The 18,786-nt window shown below is 45.2% G+C and overlaps 3 protein-coding genes across 3 annotated transcripts; 2 read left to right on the top strand and 1 right to left on the bottom strand.

The window, feature by feature from the left end:
* Window positions 1-2,704: 2,704 nt before the first annotated feature.
* On the top strand, window positions 2,705-3,347 carry PtA15_8A784 (uncharacterized protein; the record flags this gene model as incomplete). The annotated part of the gene is made up of 2 exons (XM_053172248.1): window positions 2,705-2,837; window positions 3,001-3,347. 2 exons carry the CDS (start codon window positions 2,705-2,707, stop codon window positions 3,345-3,347), a joined length of 480 nt encoding a protein of 159 aa, XP_053023431.1.
* Window positions 3,348-9,122: 5,775 nt separating this feature from the next.
* Window positions 9,123-9,809, bottom strand: PtA15_8A783 (uncharacterized protein; the record flags this gene model as incomplete). The annotated part of the gene is made up of 1 exon (XM_053172247.1): window positions 9,123-9,809. One exon carries the CDS (start codon window positions 9,807-9,809, stop codon window positions 9,123-9,125), a length of 687 nt encoding a protein of 228 aa, XP_053023430.1.
* A 4,592-nt stretch (window positions 9,810-14,401) lies between these two features.
* Window positions 14,402-18,275, top strand: PtA15_8A782 (uncharacterized protein; the record flags this gene model as incomplete). The annotated part of the gene is made up of 9 exons (XM_053172246.1): window positions 14,402-14,624; window positions 14,892-15,133; window positions 15,281-15,563; window positions 15,639-15,679; window positions 15,751-16,050; window positions 16,126-16,698; window positions 16,766-16,933; window positions 17,019-18,081; window positions 18,160-18,275. The coding sequence occupies 9 exons, from the start codon at window positions 14,402-14,404 to the stop codon at window positions 18,273-18,275; spliced, it is 3,009 nt and encodes a 1,002-aa protein (XP_053023429.1).
* Between the last annotated feature and the right edge of the window lie 511 nt (window positions 18,276-18,786).

The raw sequence follows: 18,786 nt of genomic DNA, 5'->3' as shown, positions 1-18,786 counted from the left end.
CATCCCATATCCTCTTGCTTTTGGCCGAAGTGGTTCATTCTGTGGAGTATCTGTATCTGATCCATCTTCTCCTTCTTGTTCTCTGTACTGGTCTTCTGGGGCCTTCCCTTTGTCTTTTCGTGGAGGTGGCGGTACATTGTTTTGTTCGTTCCAGGTAGAAGTGTTAAATAATCGATTTCTTGAAGGGGTTTGTTGAGGAGCAAATCCGTCTTCCAATTCTGAAAAATTCGTAAATGGTAAACTCATGTTGACTGCTGTTGATAATTCTGGTTGTTCCGAATATAGATTCTATCTGTTGAGTATGATCCTACTAGTCTCTGATTTTCTTGATTTCAATAATTGGTCTCTGGTTCTCTACCAGGGCAAGTTGAGGGGTTGATTCAAAATTGACTGGGTGTTTTCTTCTAACAGTATACGATTATCCAGAGGCAATCTTCCCTGTCCGGCTTCTTCAGGTCCTATAAACCCTTCTTCCGAGCTTCTAATCGTCTGATTTCTTCGAAAATTCACTTCGCAGTCCTAATTCGTCACAAATGTTTATTCTTCAGAGAAGTAGTCTTTAACGTCGCTAGATAGTCCTTTTCAGTAGACTAGATGATCTTCAGGGTAACTGAGGTTATTCTTCACTTGTTTTGACAGTACAGGTTGGTAAATTTGTTCTTTGTTATTCCGATTCAAGTATTCAACTAGATGGTTGACTTTTTCCTAAACGTTCAAAATCCAATTATACGCTAATCCCTATCACGTTGGGGACTCCCTTGTAAGACTCAAAAGGTGTTGTGAGACCCTTTTGCTGAATGGCGAAAGGTATGGATGAGGTGCAAGCTCTGCCTTTCTGTATATCAGAAAGCAAGACCACCAAGCTAAGCTTGGCAGTTTTATTCAGTGATAAGGATATTTTTAGATATGAAGAGTATAGTTGGATTGTATGGTGGAAAGTTCTGAGTGTCTAAGAAACAGAGGAGATGTCTGAAATAGGCAGAAAATACTGATGACTTGGATGGGGCTTGAACCCAGGTCCGTGAGCAGGGGGTATATAAAGTGAAGAAGAGAAGGTCAAGGTTTGAAAGCTAAGCTTCCACCAGGATTGGAACCCAGTACCTTGAGAGGCTTGTGAAAGGTTTGTGAAATCAACTATGAGTGTGAATTGCAAGTAACTGTAATATGTATGTGTAATAAATAACTGTGACAGGTGAGTAGATGGATGATGGGAGCCAGATGGCATGAGGGAGGAAACAACTGGCAGGCAGAGGCCTCCTTATATAGTAAACTGAGAAGGGGTCTAACTTCTAGGGGGTCACATGAGTTTCATATGTATGCAATATCAAAACAGTGGCCAACTTGTGGTTGAGTGGAATAAAAGGAAGGAAATGAAAGAAACAAAGGAATTCAATATCCTATGCAAAGTATCCTAGAGCTGAGTTGTGTGTGAAATCATATGTGAAATACTCTGTGAACTGTCCCGGATTAGCATGTGAAAGGTGTGATCCGTGTATCTTCTGATCCAGTAGAGATATGAAGGTGGTTCCAGTTGGTGACTAGGGGTTATTTTGACCGTAGATTCCATTTCTGCCGTCCATTTGTTGCTATCTTGAGGCGTTTAGAGAGTACAAATAAAAGTTTTAATTTTTCTCCTACAAACACAGGAATAACGACTACAACGTCTTTTGTATTTTCTTGCTGGTTGATTGATCTCACCACAGCGCGCATGCACGGCCTGTAGTATCACAGGACATTGCAACATGTAATGTCATCATGACCCGATTTTGCCCCCGGTGATATGGCCTGTGGAAAGAATTCAGCCAAGACAAGGAAGGAAGCGGCTATCCCCCGAACTAAGTTAGCGCTCTTTACAACCCCTAGCTTAACACAAGCCCCTCGTTTCAGAGGGAGGCGGGTGAAACACCGCCGGGCGCCTCTCGCGGAGCGAGCCTCTGAAAGAGGGGCTTGTGGGGTATCCCTGACTTTTGGCGTGAGCGGATTTCGAATTTAGGTGGGAGGAATTTGCCTCCACTTGTTCCCTATCTTGGAGAGGGAATTTCCCAAGGCCTGTTACACCAATTGAAAGGCCTACATCCGGCCCTTCCCATGCCCAAGCATGGATAAAACTCAGCAAACCATCTGGTGGCCATGGCCCTTTGAAGTTTTACATTTTTGAGACGAGTGACCGGCAGATTGTTCAGGGCTTGCACTGTATGAAGCCCGCCAGTCGGATGCATTCCATCCTTGCATAAATAGCTGTACACTACCTGTACGGCTCCTATTTCCATATCATGGCCTTTCTGGGCCTCATCACAGTCATAAAGGCATTGGGACCTCTGGGAACTGGATCCGAGATAGCCCTATCAAACCAAATCACATTCACCGGAGGTCATTGGGTCCTCTTTGAACTAGATAGCAGCTTAATCACTGTCTCAAGGCCTTCAGAACCTTTTGGAAAAGGATGGATCCATGTGCATCTCTCCAAAACAGTCTATGCACATACCGGGACATCTCGCTTCTAGGTGCCACTGCCTATGGAGCTTAGCCAATCCAAGGGATCGGATTGGGCAATTTGATGAGTATAAAGCAAGGGTCTCTTGCTCAATCCAGCAATTCCCCAGGCTCTTCCGTCCATTAGTCCGTCCATTAGTTCCGAAATACTTTGAGATAAATATTTTGCTTATAAATTCCCAATAACTTCAATAATCACTCTAAATTTAAAATGGAGCAAATCAGTTTTGACCAGAAAGTTCTCAACATCTGCCAAGAATTGCGAGCTCCGCCTACGGTGTTGACTCCAAAGCAATTCATCCAACGCTTCCTCACAAGTAGCAACTCTGATATAGCCTACTTGCGTCGACGAGGGCGGCTCCCAGTGGAATAGAGTCCACTGTGAGTCTCATTGCATCTTTACGCCATGAAATCAATAGGACGGATTCAGGGCGGCAGGCTTGGTATGATTTTATTCTGGAAGAGGTACACTCATTTCCTGTTGGGCTCCCATTATGTCCCTTTTAGTGATTCCTGTCCTTGTTCCTCAGGCCATCAACATCACGGCCACTCAGATCCCACCTACTGGGAACTACCCCGCTGGTCGTTTTCACAGTTCAACAACGGTTAAGCAGGGTTTCCTCACCGCTGAAACACAGGCCATACATGATGGTGTGCTCACCGAGCTAGACATGCCTTTTGTGTTTGATCTAATGATGGGCATGCTGAATGCCCAACCTCCCGAGAATGCTGATCAGCAGGAGGAGAGTGGTGTACCTGCTTCTGCTGAAGTTATCACCAATGACCTTGCTTCCCCTGATGTTCTATCCGGGATCTCTTACACCCAAGTGGCCCATGCACAGGATCGCTTTTAACAGCGGGCGCATAGAGTAGGTGGTTTGGGAAATCATGTTTGCATGTACATCTGACTGATTGATTTTCTCTTTTGTACGGTGTTAGGTATCTACTAAAATTTGTGCAATGCTTGCTTTTACCCGGAACAGGCCTCACAACGCCCTTCAGCTCAATAACTCAGTCCGGTTCTTTGTGTTAAGATTTAACTTGATGAAGGAAAGATTGAGAGGCCAGGAGGAGGGGTTGAACGAGGAGCTGGGTCTGAGGACTAGGGCACTGTGGGTCTTGTTTGTTGTTGCTCTGACTCGATGACTTGATTACATGTCCGAGGAGCGGACTTAGAACACACAACTAGAGAGCCCCCCAGCAAGATCCAAAGGGGGGCCTAGAAACAATGACATGACAACAAGACAGAACAGGAGGACCACTTGGTAAGACGGAACAGGAAAAAGGCCACATGGCCAGAAAGCACAGGAGGGATGGAAGACCACATGGTCGGACAGGACAGGAATAAAGGCCACATGGCCAGACAGGACAGGATAGAGGCCAAATGGCCAGACAGGACAGGATAAAGGCCACATGGCCAGACAGGACATGAAGAGGACAGTGAGCGGACAGGCTCTTATTCTGACACTTTGCTTGTGGAGTTTCAGAACGGGTGCACAAATATTTAAACTACCTTGGACTTGCGTCATCAAGAAGCACAGCCATGTCGGCCTTAAAAACCCTATCAAACAAAGGCGAAAAGGCTATCAGGTCAGCCATGCGAACAGTACCAGGTGTACCGCTGGCGCCAACTATTTGCATAGACAACATAGATATGGAGGAACGAATAGGAACGAATCCATCAGCAGTCTATTGGCAACCGCTCCCACACTTGGTGCGGTACCTGGGGCTATGTTCATCTGCCTAACAAGGAACTCCTGGCGAAGTTGGATTTGCCCAACATGGAATTAAGCTTTTTCCATGAGGCCATGCGGTCTGTTGAAGATTTGGTAATAGAACCTTACATGTTTCTTCCGTCGGCATCAGAGCAAAGATACAAGGTATCTGTTTATAAGAGTCAGATTGCCAAGGTTCTTTACGAGTACCTAGCAATTCCTGAAGATCCAAAATCCGCAATCGCCACCAGGCCTTCTCCGCTGGAGCCAATCAGCGCCAAGCGCCCGGATCTTCTGATGTTGAAGCTAATGGACGCTTCTGACAACTCCGCCGAAGGGATTGGCCAGGTTTTCCAGTCTATTATCAACCAAACAGGCCTCTCAAAAGAGGATTTCTTTGGTCGCTTGCAACCAATGGATGGAGATTTGGGGACTGTGCAAAACTTCAACTGCTTGCGATCCCAGCGACTACCAAGTCCGGTTCCTCAAAATCAAATGGACAATGTTCATTTCCAGCTTGGGGCTTCGCATACCCTGTGGAACATTGCCTCCAACATCTTCAGTCATCACTTTGGCAACCCAAATGACATGAATAACTGTGGTGCCTGGCAGCACTTGGAATCCCTGGGATTCCCCTCCGAGAAAGCTATACAAAAGAAGGATTTCAGTTTGATGATCAATCAGATGGAGCGGTTTTTGAGGCTGTGGTTTATTATTGTCTGAGGCAAGTTGATCCTTTGCTGACTGACTATCTAGTTCAGCGGATGACTGACCTCACTTGTTTTTTATTCATTAAGAGTCATCATGAAAACTAATACCAACGATACCAATCACACCCAAACAAAAATTCCCACTGAGCGTTGGAACCAAATTGTGGAGGTCTGCTATGAAAACTATTTTTCTACTCGAGCTCGGAATGTGGCGGCACACCCAAAGGCTAGCCCAAAGCTAAGCAATACCTTAGTTTTGCTGCACGATTTCTCTACGGTTGTTGAAGCTAAGCAATTGATGAAAGCTGGAGACATTGGTTGCTTACTGTTGATTTGGAAGAAATGGTCCATCATGGCCCAAGCGCTGAAGGGAATAACAAACTACTCATCCTATCTCCCCCAGATGGTTTTGATGCTCACAGTGATACTGCCCCCCCCCCCCCCCCCCCCCCCTTGAGGATCTATATGAAACACAGCCTACTCATATCTCCAACTGGCCAAGAAGATCACTTTGTGGCCAAGGACTTTTGGCTTGAAATCCAGAATTACTGGATCAAATTTTTTTATAACAATAACGGCATGGGCACCCAGATTGACCGCCTGCGCAATGTCTTTTCAGTTAATATATTCTTGGTATGTTCATCTTGATAGGTTCTGCAAAGGCAGCCACACATTAGCCCGGTTCACGTTGGGCCGCAACCAGCAAAATTTTAGTTACAACCAGCTGTGTAAAAAAAACGTGCATAAAATTTTATGCATAAAATTTTATCACCACATGTGCCATCAGCAGATGGAAACGCAACTGATAGTGAAAGCCATCACCGCCAAAGCCATCACCACCGCCAAACCTACATAACCCTCTCCAAGACATCAACACACCATCATCCTGGTAGGTACTCATCCCCATCACTTCTTTTCTTCCTTGTCTCACTAACCAATCCTCTTTGTTTAGGAATGCGGGGATACTCGGAACGTCAAACTCTCATCCGTGACCTTTTTTTAATAATTGTTTGGCTGGATATTGAAGACCTCGATGCTCTTTTGGACAGGAAACCTATCCCCTCTGATGCCCAGCTATTGTTTCCACAGAACAGCTCCTTACAACGAGCGTACGACTTGCTCTTTAGTGATCGGACCTTGTTTGAAGACATCCTTCAGTATACTTTGTCAAGCCGATATCTCGAACCGCAACCAACTCCCAAAACTCGAGATGAGTTTGACCTAGAGAGGCTTTTTTCAATGTCCAACAAAGATTTCCGACAAGCTGCGAGAACATCGAAGTCGGGATTCATTGATGTACTTGACCTGATTTGTGCAAATCCTGTATTTCATTGCGGAGGGGTTTGACCACAGCTTCCGATAGCCCATCAACTAGCCATTACTCTGGAGAGACTTGGCATGAATGGCAATGGAGCCTCTGTTGGACGATTCTCACAAACGTTGAATGTTGGGCGAGGAACTGTTATCAAAGTCACTCGCAGAGTCATCAAGGCGATTATCACAATTGGACGCCAATATATTGTGTGGCCGGATGCCAATTGCCATGCAGAAATCTCGGATGTGATGCGAAAAGAAGGATTTGTGGACGGTGTAGGGACTCCAAAGGGATGGATGAGTGGTAATCGAAAGTTCCGTTGAGGGGGAGATAAGTTGTGAATAAGTTGAAAGCCTATTATAACTGACGGGTGGTTTGAAAGACCTGCCCCTCTGATGGTACTATGCAAATAACCAAGAGTCTTGTAATCAATATTTAAATGGTGTGGCTGATTCCAAAGATAGCTCTTACTTTTGTATAGTAATCTCTATCTGACCTAGATCACTTGCATCAATAGTTTTGGTGAATCTTTTGTAACTTGGTTTAACGTGGTGGGTGCGATAAAGTTTGATATATGTTGTAAAATTTTGTGATGTTGAATTGCTGACACTATGTTGTTATAATAATCTGTTACAAAGTAAATATATATATATGGGTTGGATGTTGGTTGTTGGTTGTTTGGTTGTTGGTTCTACTACTGTTCTTAACACACACTACAGTTCTCTACACTAATCCACTACTAATAACCACAATAAACAGACCTTCCTAGGCTGCTACAAACTAAAACTAACCACAGTGACCAAACCTCTATAGGCTGATCCTAACTAAACTAACTAACCACTTGTGACCAAACCTTTGTAGGCTGATGGGGAAAAAAGAAAATTATAGTGGGGAGAGGCCCTCCTTTTATGTTGGAGGATGAGGGATTTCTGCTGCAGGAAGCTCCTTGTGAGGGATTTCTGCTGCAGAGGTTCTCACCTACACAGCCTTTCTACACAGCCACAAATACAAACAACACAGCTTTGCTGTGCTAGATACACTTTAAATCCACAGCCAAACATCTATGATATACAAACTAACAAACAAATACACAGCCTTCAGATAGATACCTTCTAACTCCACCTCCAAACAAAGCAGCCTCCTGATAGATACCTTCTAACTCCACCTCCAAACAACACAGCCTCCTGATAGATACTTTCTAACTCCACCTCCAAACAACACAGCCTCCTGATAGAATCTTCCCTGAACAAACAAATACAAAGACTCCAGCCAAAGATGCTGTGCAGCCTGTGTTAGATACCTTCTAACTCCCCCTCCCAAACAACACAGCCTCCTGATAGATGGTTCCATGACCAAACACCTGCCTAGAATGCAAGTACCCTTGCCTGTCCAGAATTATGGGGGTCTGGGGCTCTCCTCCTCTGCCTCCTGTTCCTTCCTTTCTTCTTTCCTGTTGAAACAAGTTACTATAAATCTTTTAATAAAATCATTTCACCTCCCTGCCATCTTACCTGGTCATTTCCTCCGTTCAATCCCTGGTGAAATCATCCATCATATGTAATCCTGGTCTGCTGTTCCATCTGTGATAAAACCACCTATCCTCAACCACCCTAGTCCTCCATTCCATCTATAATAATCCATCTTTTCCATTTACACATACACTGCTTGTATTATACATACCTTCCCCCTCTTATAATGAATTATAGCTGTATCTATGCTGTCCCAATACATCTGAAATGTGCTTTTGGCATTGTCACGCAAATGGAGCACCACAACGGTACAACTATCCCCTTGTTTCAGCGGCCAGGTTACCACGGCAAAGTATTCTACGATCGAAAACGACAATACTCAGTCAACGCCCAGATCATCTGCGACTGCAACAAGTACATCACTTCGTTCATCACTGGTTGGCTGGGTACTTGTGGGGACAGCCGAGTTTACAAGCAAATGCAGCTGCACAATGATCCATCAAACTTCTTTGATGAAGGTATGTAACAGTTTTTTTCCGATTGCAGGGGTAATATGTATTTCCTAACCCGATGCGGCTGTCCTCCTGCTTTCCCAAACATTCAGGACAATACCTCCTGGCCGATTCAGCTTATGAATTGACGACCGGCGTACAAGGCCCCAGAAGCCTACAAACAGATCAATACAGAGTTTAACTATTGCTTGGCGAAGGCCCGCGTGCGCAACGAACACACAATTGGAATCCTCAAGACACGATGGAGCTCACTACGCGAGATGCGATTGCAGCTATATACTAAAAACCACATGCGTCAATTTGCGGCTTGGCTGTACACCTGCATTATACTTCACAATGTCTTGGCTCAGCTCGGAGACCAGTGGATCGAGCTTGACCCAGATGACCAAGGTGTCTCCCAGGCCAACGATGATGCACCTGAACCAAACCCATCTGCAAAGGATTTGCAAGACCGTTTGACTGCTGATTGTGTAGCTTATAACTACGAACGAGGTATTTTGCCTCTTTAGCTATCATATGTGGTTTCTTTTTTTCTCATAATGAAACCAATATTGTTCGGGTTTTCTATTCTCAATAGTTCTTCCAATTCATATCGCCAACTTCTCTCATGTATTTATTTTATATTTTCTATGATGTCTAACTAAACAAAATGCTGAACAATCAATCAATCAGATGAAGAAGAAAGCTCTGATGAAACTAAACATAATTTTGATCGATCAATCAATCAGATGAAGATAGGACAGCTTTCCTTATGTATTTATTTCATATTCTCTATGTTATCTAACTGTAGCGAGATTGAGTGATGGAACAAGATTGAAGGACCAAGAGAAGGATTGATGTAGCGAGATTGAATCATGTACCAATATCAAAGGACCAAGAGGAGCAATATCGATGGACCAAGATTGATCCTACCCATATATCATATTGATGATACTTTCAACCTCTGCTGTTGACTTTCCCTCACAAAGGAGCTCCATGACCATTGTCTTCTTTTCGTCTCGCGGTTTATCAGCTTTTGCCTCTCGATCTGTGACCAACTTTTCCTCACGGTTAAATTTTTCGCGCTCCCATTTAAGTCGATCGGCATGTTGCTGGTTGTCCTTCCGGTCTCGTGATTTTTCCCGCTTGTCTTCACGTTTGATACGATCCCTCTCGAGGTTGGTTTGTTCAGTCTCTCGCGTATCTTCACGCTTGAAGCGCTCTTCATCAGCCGCAACTTGCTTCTCAAACATCTGCAATCTAGTTTCCGTTGAGCCATTAAAGGCATTTGCTAAATGAGACCCAGACCCCTTCAATGATTGTTGGGGACTTGATGACTGGCTGCGACAAAGAGTAGAACCGGGACTGGCGTCTGAAAGAGCTCCCCGGGACACACGTCTATGCTGGCCAGAAGAGATGTTTGGTGTTGGAGCTTTTGCCTGTGTAGATGTAGATGATCCCGGGTTGTTTGGAGGGACCATTGGCAGGTTGTTTGGAGGGACCGTTCCCGATCCAATCGGATTAGTCAACAAGGAGGGCAATGGCGGCAGTTCTTCAATCAGACGAGAGTCATTCGGTTGCCGACTTTGAGGGCCAACAGGATTCTCCAGCAACATATCAGTTTGAGCATGGGACAAGGACTTGTCCAACTCCATTGATTGACAGTCGGCCAGTTACAGAGCTTGAGGACCTGCCAAATGTTGGGATTGAGGATTGCATTATGGGAGAGATTCCTCCCATCCCGAGTAAGTTATCTCCTCCGATTCCGCTTCGCTTTTTCTATCTTCTTCATTGGGTTGTTGTAAGGAGCTTTTTAATTGGGAGTGGTCGTACTCGTGCATTGAAGTTACATTTGGTTTTTTGCCTAGGATTTGGTCGAGTCGGTAGTAGCAGGGGCACATCTGTCCTAGTTTCTTGGCAAGAGTCTGAGGACCATATTCTTCTTCAATACCGGCACCGGTCCCAGATTCAAAGTCTTTTGCGGGCTGGTATTGCTTCTTGAAGTAATAAGTCATACGTTGTTGGAGTCAATGACCACTAAGAAGCAGCTGATCATTGTGTTTGTTCAACCACACTGCAAAGACTTCGAATGCCTGAGACTTTGTCATCTTGTGCGTACCAACTGAGGTCTGATGCCCACTTCCGTAGAGGTCGTCATAGTTCTTTTGAATCTCGAGGTAAGTACAGATATTCTCGTAATCCTCCTTAACAAATGACTTGCCGCAGTCTTCTTCTTCTGGCTGTGATTGGGAGGCTGATTTAGAGGACCATTGTGATTGAGACGGAGTCGCACGCTTAGACCGTTGAGATTGAGATGGAGCTGAAAGTTTCCTTTTCAATTCGGCTTGTTCTTTCTCTTGCTGCTTCTGCAGCTTTAAGAGTTTGCGTTGTTGATCCTTTTCAAGTTTTTCCTTCTTGAGAGATGCACGATATTCCTGCATCTGAACCTTTGTCCGTTGTTTTCGTTTTTGAACCACACCCGATGCAGGAGGTGATTGGTGGGACTGGCCATTAGGGGTCTGAGAAAGGATTGTGAGAAAAAACCAGACATAGATAGATAGAGAGAGAGAGACTTACAGAGCTTGAATCATCCATGTCAAAAGGTTGAGTGGGTGGTGTTGGGGTTTTGAAGACAATGTTCTGTGCGTACGCGAGTTGAGGTTGATGCTGTACTTGTGTGTTCAAGAGACCCTTAAAATTTTATGCTAAAATCTGATCTTTCAGCAATCCAATTTTATGCTAAAATTTTATCATTCAGCAACCATGAATTTAGCCGCAAGCATAAAATGGTCCAACGTGAACCGGGCTATTGGCATTGATTTATTTAGTTGCAGCGCATGTTCCAATCCCTCAAACATGACTGCGGGGCCAAAATTATACACCAGTCACACCATAACAATCTCCCTCCTCGATCCCTGGAGATGTTCACTCTTCTTGGGAACAACCTAGACCTTCTGGCTCAATAAACACCAAACAGCGCGGGAGAAATAGTAGATAATGTATACCGACTTGGTATCAAGAAGTTGAAAACCCAAATTATTAATGATGGAGATCTGAAAAAGTTCAAGAAGCACATATTTTCTGAGCATCATAAATCTTCAGCATTGGGGCCCAGCGATACTCAAGAAAGTTCAGAATCAGGTGAATCTGGCTCAGAAAATATGTAGAAGCTCATGAGCCTTGCAGAATTCCACTTGTATATAGGTTGTAAATAGTCAAACTTACTATTCATCTCGCTTTGTGCATTTTTTGCGTCCATCATTATTTGTGCCACTTGATTTCTCCTTCTCTCGGCCGCAATTTCCATCTGGTGCTTTGCCTCTTTTCTTGCAAGTGATTGTATCCGCGCTTGCTCTGCCGCCAAAGCCTTCTTGGTAGGTTGCCGTGGCGCTGCTCCGAGGCCAAGGGCCTGATAAGAATTGATACTTTTAGGTTTTTGAGTAATCCCAGCGGTCCTACGCTTCTCAGAAGCCGGCCCAATTTTTGACAGTGTTTCGCCAGCTGCCGGTGCTGAAGCTTTGAATCGGGTTATCCACTCAAAGATCCAGTCACATTGTCCCAAAAAGCAGTTGCCACCTATAACTTGCCGGAGATCCTTGGCAGATTTGATATAATCCAAGGAAGAAAGTATTGCTTTACTTTCCTCTTCATCAAAAAGGTATGATCCATCCACATTGTCACCTGATGTGATCACCGTGTTGTAATGCTGATGCAACTCGCCAACTAGCCGAGAAGAGAATTGCGAGATTTCAAATTCATCGGCTTCGGTGAATTTCCTCTTCTTTATTGAAGAAGATTTCTGAGGATACTTGTGCTTCACATTGTAGACTTTAGTTGACGTAAAAGTTCCATCCAAAATGCTGTTGAAGTTTGATTGGCTGGCGAAATTGAGGTGTTCCATGAGTTGGATGGCCTCCGCAGGCGCACAATTTGAACATTGACAAATTAACATTCCAGCAACGTGTTCACGTTGAACTTCCTGGATATAATTTGGATTGTCGGCCCAAAGTGGAACATAGCCATATCTGGAGGTGTAGCTGACAGTTAGGTATGCGTAAGACTAGGACACCAAAAGCAGTAACTAACTTGTTATCCATTGCGTATGCTACCCGGAGGCAGAGGGGTGTGATCGCCATTGCGTCCATCCGATCCAAGTCGTTTTGAGGAGCATCTCGTACAAATTGATCAAGTCGATTTTTGCCACCTCGCCGTGTTTTTTCCACAAACATGACTGCCAAGCCAGATTTCCCATCCCTCCCGCACCTGCCTATCATCTGGCAGATGGAGGCTGGATCACCACGGCCCATGTGAGCAACCATTTGGACTCGTTTCCAATTTTGTCCAAGGCCAAGGGCCATTGTGCAAGATATGACCGGATAGAATCCTTTTGAAAAGTCTTCAACAGTTGTGACTTTATCCTCATCTCCAGTACACGAGTGGAATCTTCGAGCACAAAGGCTGTTTGGGATAAACGCGCCACCAGGAGTCTCACGGGCGCGGTCAATGGCTTCCAAAACGGACAAAGTTCTGTTTCGGGAGCCACTGTAGACCAAGCTTGGAACCATATCGGCATTCGTGACGTCCTTGTGCGACGGGAACAATTTGATAACATCTAGAGATGAAGCCAGTGACTTTTCCATTGGGACTCGGATCATGCAGATCTCTGGTCGAGTCAATTCACCATGTAAGGTAGTAAGATTTTTGTTGGTGAGCTTGAGGCTCTTCTTGATGGCCTCAACCGCAACAGGCCGGCAAGTCGCCAAAAGTAACAATATTGGCTGGTCGTTGCAAAAGAGAAGTTGTGCGCCTAATTTTTCGTATGATGGCCGGAATATGCCGGAGTCCTCGTGGCAAAAGTGCGCTGAAGTGATATGCTTAGCTGTAGAGCTCTCAACCAGGCCCCATATGTAGATCATATGAGCCTCGTCAACCACGACCAAGGCTAGGCGGTTCTGAAATTCCGAGCTGAAATATAACTTTTCAAACATCTTGTTATTGAGGAAGATCTCCGGGCTTAGGTAAACGAATTGATATAGCCCTTGCTGAATCTCCTCAGAAGTCTTGGCGTTGAACGTAAGCTTGGTGAGATTGATAGCCGAGAAGCCCGCTTGCTGCTTCTCAAGAACCTGATTGTTGCCTAGCGAATCCAATGAGTTCAAAACCAATACGACCGCTTTTGTTGTACTGGGTATCATCTTGTAGTAAAGTTTGGGGATTCGAGACTTCCCAAAGCCGGTTCCAGCCAGGAGAAAGGTATTGCGGCCTTCTATCAAGTTTAGCACGGCTTCCACTTGCAACTGCTTTGCAAACTGACTGTAAAAGTCGATCAAAGTTTTGGAAACATGTTCACGGAGTTTTTCACTGCTCTTGTTGAATAGCTTCTTGTAGATGTTGACACCTGTTTGTGACAGGATCCTTTGTGGGGTTGGGACTGCTGACGGTGGAATTATTGTAGCCATCGATCAATCTTGTCAGTTGAGGAAATGGGAGCAGCTCACTGGACTTGCAGTGTCCTGCAATCTCAAGTAAGTACTCAATCCGATATAACATGATGATAATTATACGTAACAGCAAAATATTATGGAATGAATTGCGGCCGTCAATGATCTGAAAAAAAAAACTGATGGGCTGTATCTTCTAGAGTACAGCTCCATGTGGATTCCCATTCCTTCCTGCTCCGAGCTGAGCTCCAGCTTTCAAGTCTCAGGAAAGTGATATTTTTCTAAAGAATGTTTAATAAAAAAAATACCAGCAGGAAGGCAAGATGCCCGCCTGCTCGGAAATGTGCATCTCATCCGAGGGGGAGCTCAGATGAAGACGCCATCCACGGTTGAAGTGAATATTACCCAAAATACAGCGAAAATGGGAAATCTCTCACCCCAGGACGGGCACTTAAGTTGCAAGCCCCTCTTCCAGAGGCTCGCTTCGCGAGGCGCCCCCGGCGCGCCGGTCCCCCGGCCCCTGGAACGAGGGGATTGTGTTAGGCTAGTTACAACCCGGTCGCGCGCTTCGATGCAAAGTCAACGCTGTTCGTACTGAAACCGACAACGCCATTTTAATCAAGGAGGACTTCTGTGAGATTACATCAAGGCGGCGATATGCTCATGACGGGGCTGGCCGCGATCAGCTTCTCTTCGCCAAAATATTCCGGCCATCGCTCGAGTCACTCCATATAACTGATCTTTCGTTCAACTTCGTCTCCCAGGTCATGACCCAGAAACGTAAATATAGCCATCATCTCGCCGATCGTTGGAATCAAAGACCGGCAAACAAACGCAACCGGGCCCATTCTGACCGCTATCAACCCCAACCAAAACATCCCCAACAGCTTGACCAGCACCACCCCCGCCAGCCTCCAGCCGATCCTGTTGCTTGCGCGCGCGATTTCGAGCGTCTTTCCCTCTCCCACCAACACTTTCCTCCCCTCAAGAGTACGCATCCATAGACCCCCATCACAATTCATCCCAGAGCTTACTCTACTCCCTCAATTACTCCCGTCCATCTCAAACACCCATCCTCATCTCCTCCTTTTCTGCTACCAACACCGTCGGCTCACGGGATCTTCAAAAAAAAAAAATGAAACCACCAAATCGACAGTCAGTCTTCAAAAAAACTGCCCTCTCTAATCCTCATCCCCAGTCACTCATATCCTCCTTCACGATGGGACAGCTATTGTTCGGAAAATCCTGAACGCGCAGATCGAACCCCATCTGGACCACAAGAAAAACTACCAGCCGTTGATAACTCTAGACCCCGACGATCTGATACCTCCAGGGACAAACCCCCAAACCAGCCATTCCAAGACACCCATCAACACTCCACATCATCTCATTGGGAAAGGCCTATCAAAACCCACCCAGAGGGACTTGCTTTCAACCGAAATCAACAAGCCTTCCCTGGAAAGTCTTACCAATTCCATCACGGCTGGACTGAAGTGACGGTATGGAGTCCTAGCAAGCTCTTAATTCGCCTCCCCCCGCCCCTTTTCTTGTCATCTCGAGAATTCCTTTTCCGCTCCAATAACAATCTTCTGCCAACTTCCTGACCAAACTATCATCTTTCGATACAACAACTTGCATTTGCATAGAAGCGTGGGATCCACCGTAGTGGAAACAACCATCAGACAACCTTTAGGCGGAATCCATGGAATAGTACCCAACCACCAACCTCTGGGATCTCACAACCTTTCACTCCACATTCTTCCAGATCTACCACAATTCTACCCCAACGTGCATCGCTGTTGTCTGCTAATCGTTTTGCCGTCTTGGAATCTCCTCCGATCGATCGAGGTCCCTCAGGGAAACGTGGGGTACCGCGCAAATCGAGCGCCAAGATGGCTCAATTACCACCTAACCAAACAACATTGAAAAGTAATTTCAATATTTGCCAACTCTCATACTTGATCCCTCAAGTACTACAACCGACTAACTAAAATCGCAAAACAGGACAGAACCACTCGGTAACAATCGATGACGATGGTCGTCAGGTAATCGCCGCCTTTTCTGCATCTGTACTCAGGCATCATTGGTAAAAATTGAATCCCATCTGCTTGGCTAGATTGACATAGTAGTAGACACCAACATCTTACTGGCGTACCAACATTTTTTGCGAGCTTTAATTCCTCTTCTCGTGCCCAACTGTCGACTCTTAGTTCCGGCGGCTGTCATTAGCGAGCTGGATGGTCAAAAGACTCGCCAACATCTGGTCGAGGTATTTGAGGCTGGGAGATGCTGTAGACAACAACCGATGAGCTGGTTGGCCAGGCAAGCAACGAATTGGTTGCTCGCTCTCGTTAAGAATGACTCACCTAGCGTAATGCTCCAAAAACTTGATGAAGAGACAGCGGAAGTGAAGAGAGTAAGTTACGTCAGCCCTCAAAAGCTGCTTGATGAACCCTGCTGACGGAATGTTTTATCTCTGATTTTGATGAAGAACAATGATGCGGATACCAGAATACTTTTGTATGCCCAGAAGCTTCATCTCCAAGCCAAGTCTCATTATCCGGGCACAGTTATAGCTTTGTTATCCAACGATAACGTTTTACGTCTGCGAGCCCAAAACGAAGACATCTGCACTGTGGCCATGTCAGACTTTTGCCACAGCCCTCGTCGAATAATTAGCTACATTCGGCAAACTCAGCATCATCGTCAGAATCCAGCCATCCCAGCTCCCCTCAACCCTTCGCTGATTAATCATCCTCATCCACGCGAGGCACGCCCTCCAGAACCTAATTCTAACCAACCTACTTTGAACTTAGGCCTGCCCTCATCGGAAAATGGCCAGTTCACCTTTACCTTGCCTTTACCAAGTACTAGCCAGCCCTCCGGTTCGGCAAATCAAAGCAACCCACCCATCGTTCCCCCTGACTCAGATCGACAGTTCATCTTCACCTTGCCACCGCCACCACTCGTCGGGCCTGATCAAGAGGTAGATCGACTCAAATCTCAAATTCTGAAGGCTCGTCCGTGCAGGAGCTGCAAGTCTATCGTTGCATCTGTTCCTCATGTATGTCGTTCCACTGACTTTCCCCTACACACATAACACTGACCGTCCTAATTCAACGGGTCTCAAGGTCTCCTCAGATCAGATTCATCATTACTGTCCGATGTGCTGTGAAGTAATTTGCCAGGGATGCATGAACGTCACTGGATGCGACTGGGAATGTTCGGGGCCGTTTCATGGAAATGATTGTCAGACGATGAAATGTTGCGCCACCGGTCGAGCATTCATCTGGATTGAGGTAGACTACCTTTTTGCCTCGTTGACCTAATGGAGCTTGCTCTTGTTGATCGTCCAAATCGTGAATTACTTTCTTTCATTAATAGCTGTTAGGACAACTTGATTCTTGCTTCCTGATGAATCAGTACAAAATCTCATTCAAACACGGACCCAAGATAACCCACTCGTATGGCGACGAAGCTTTGATCCAGTTCCTGAGCGCCGCATATTCATTGTTGATCGCGAGCGGAGACGATGACGAACGGTTGGGATTTCTTCGGTCTATACTTATCAGCTCAACATTAATCGATGTTCTCAGTCAGACCTTTCTTTGTTCTCCCTTATTGAGTTGGCACTTTCGATCGGAGCTATTTCTGAGTGCCATCAAGTTGGTTCAAGGAATTCTAGAAAGGCTAACTAGACCGTGGGAGATTCTTAACTCGGAATTTCTCAAATCAAATACCGCCGTTATTCCTCCTTTAGATCACCGCCAGCACAAGATCATATGGCAGAAAGTCTCCGAAAAAGACAATCGACCCAATTCAACTGGTGTGAAAGTTGAAAAGCTACAACAATCGTTCCCCGGTTTGATGGCTGATGTCGAAGAGATTCTTCACAATCGACCCCCATCGACTTCGGCCACGATTCGGCAACTGCTAGATAACGCAGTATGCGTACCGCTCTGCTATGTGCTAGAGCAACTATTCCGATTAGCTATCGAGATGGAAACACAACAATCGGGTCACTCGGTCACGTTGCCGGGAGATATCCAAGTCACAGTACCGCTCTCAAGCAAATTAGTCTGCATGACCAGCGCATTGCTGGACCTACAAGTCGTTTACGAATCTCAGCTCAGAATCCAGACGTTGGATACAGACTCAAACAACAGTCCTTCTGCCGGTCAAACAAGAGAGGTTTCTCAACGAAAAGAAAAGTATGCTAGCAAACAACAAGAAAGCAACGGTCGTCCCAGAGCTAACGGGGTGGATCGGAATGTCAGAAAATCGTCCAACGGCGTAGCATCGAATGGAAAAGTAAGGGATCCAGTCGATTGCCTGGAGGAAAGTGAAGACAGGAACACACGGTCAAAATCGGGAATCAAGGCCGCGAAGAAGGCGCACAGCACGAATGGGAGTCGCTCCACAATCAAAGGACCAGGCCACAGTAAAAGTAAGTACACAGATGTAGTCAAAATTCAGGGAGACGACTGCAAGAACAATTGGAAAAAGTGTACTGATTTAGTGACAGATTCAGGCTCGAGCTCCCCAGTCACGAAGATTTCTAATGATATCAATGAATTGTCGATCTCATCCCTTGGCAGTGAAAGTAGTGATCACTCATCTGACATTGTTGTTCTCAATTAGAAAGTTGTTGACCCAATTCGTAACAATTTTTTATTTACTTTTTTTGATCGATTTGCTCGGTGGAACACATAAGAGAGACTTCTTGACGATCACCGCCTACATATGATAATAGCTGTCACTTGCTTTCTCTCTTTTTTTTTCTTCCTCTTGGATATATTGCTAGTTACTACTCTGCTACCTAAAATAAATGGTAAATTGCATTTTTCTCTGTTTTGGTCTTTTTACTCTGGCTCTTTCTATCGTCGTTGTTCTAGTAATAATTCATATTCACACCGTTCTTATTAATATAAGCTAACCTTTATATCCTCCAATCCACATTGTTCCACGGTAATAGAAAACTTTCAAGACATTCAAAACAACCATAACATCCAGATTTTTCTGTTAGAGTTATGCGATAAACTAGGTAGTGAATTGCTAATTGTATGTCTGTTGAGCGAGGCTACCAGACACGATGCTAATACTAATAAAGTATATACTATGATAATAGAATGATCATGATGATAAGATAATG

Source organism: Puccinia triticina, chromosome 8A (assembly GCF_026914185.1).
Source record: "Puccinia triticina chromosome 8A, complete sequence".
In the NCBI taxonomy this organism is placed as follows: Eukaryota; Fungi; Basidiomycota; class Pucciniomycetes; order Pucciniales; family Pucciniaceae; genus Puccinia; species Puccinia triticina.
Note: the sequence above shows the minus strand (reverse complement) of the source record. Positions and strands in the feature narration are given on the sequence as shown.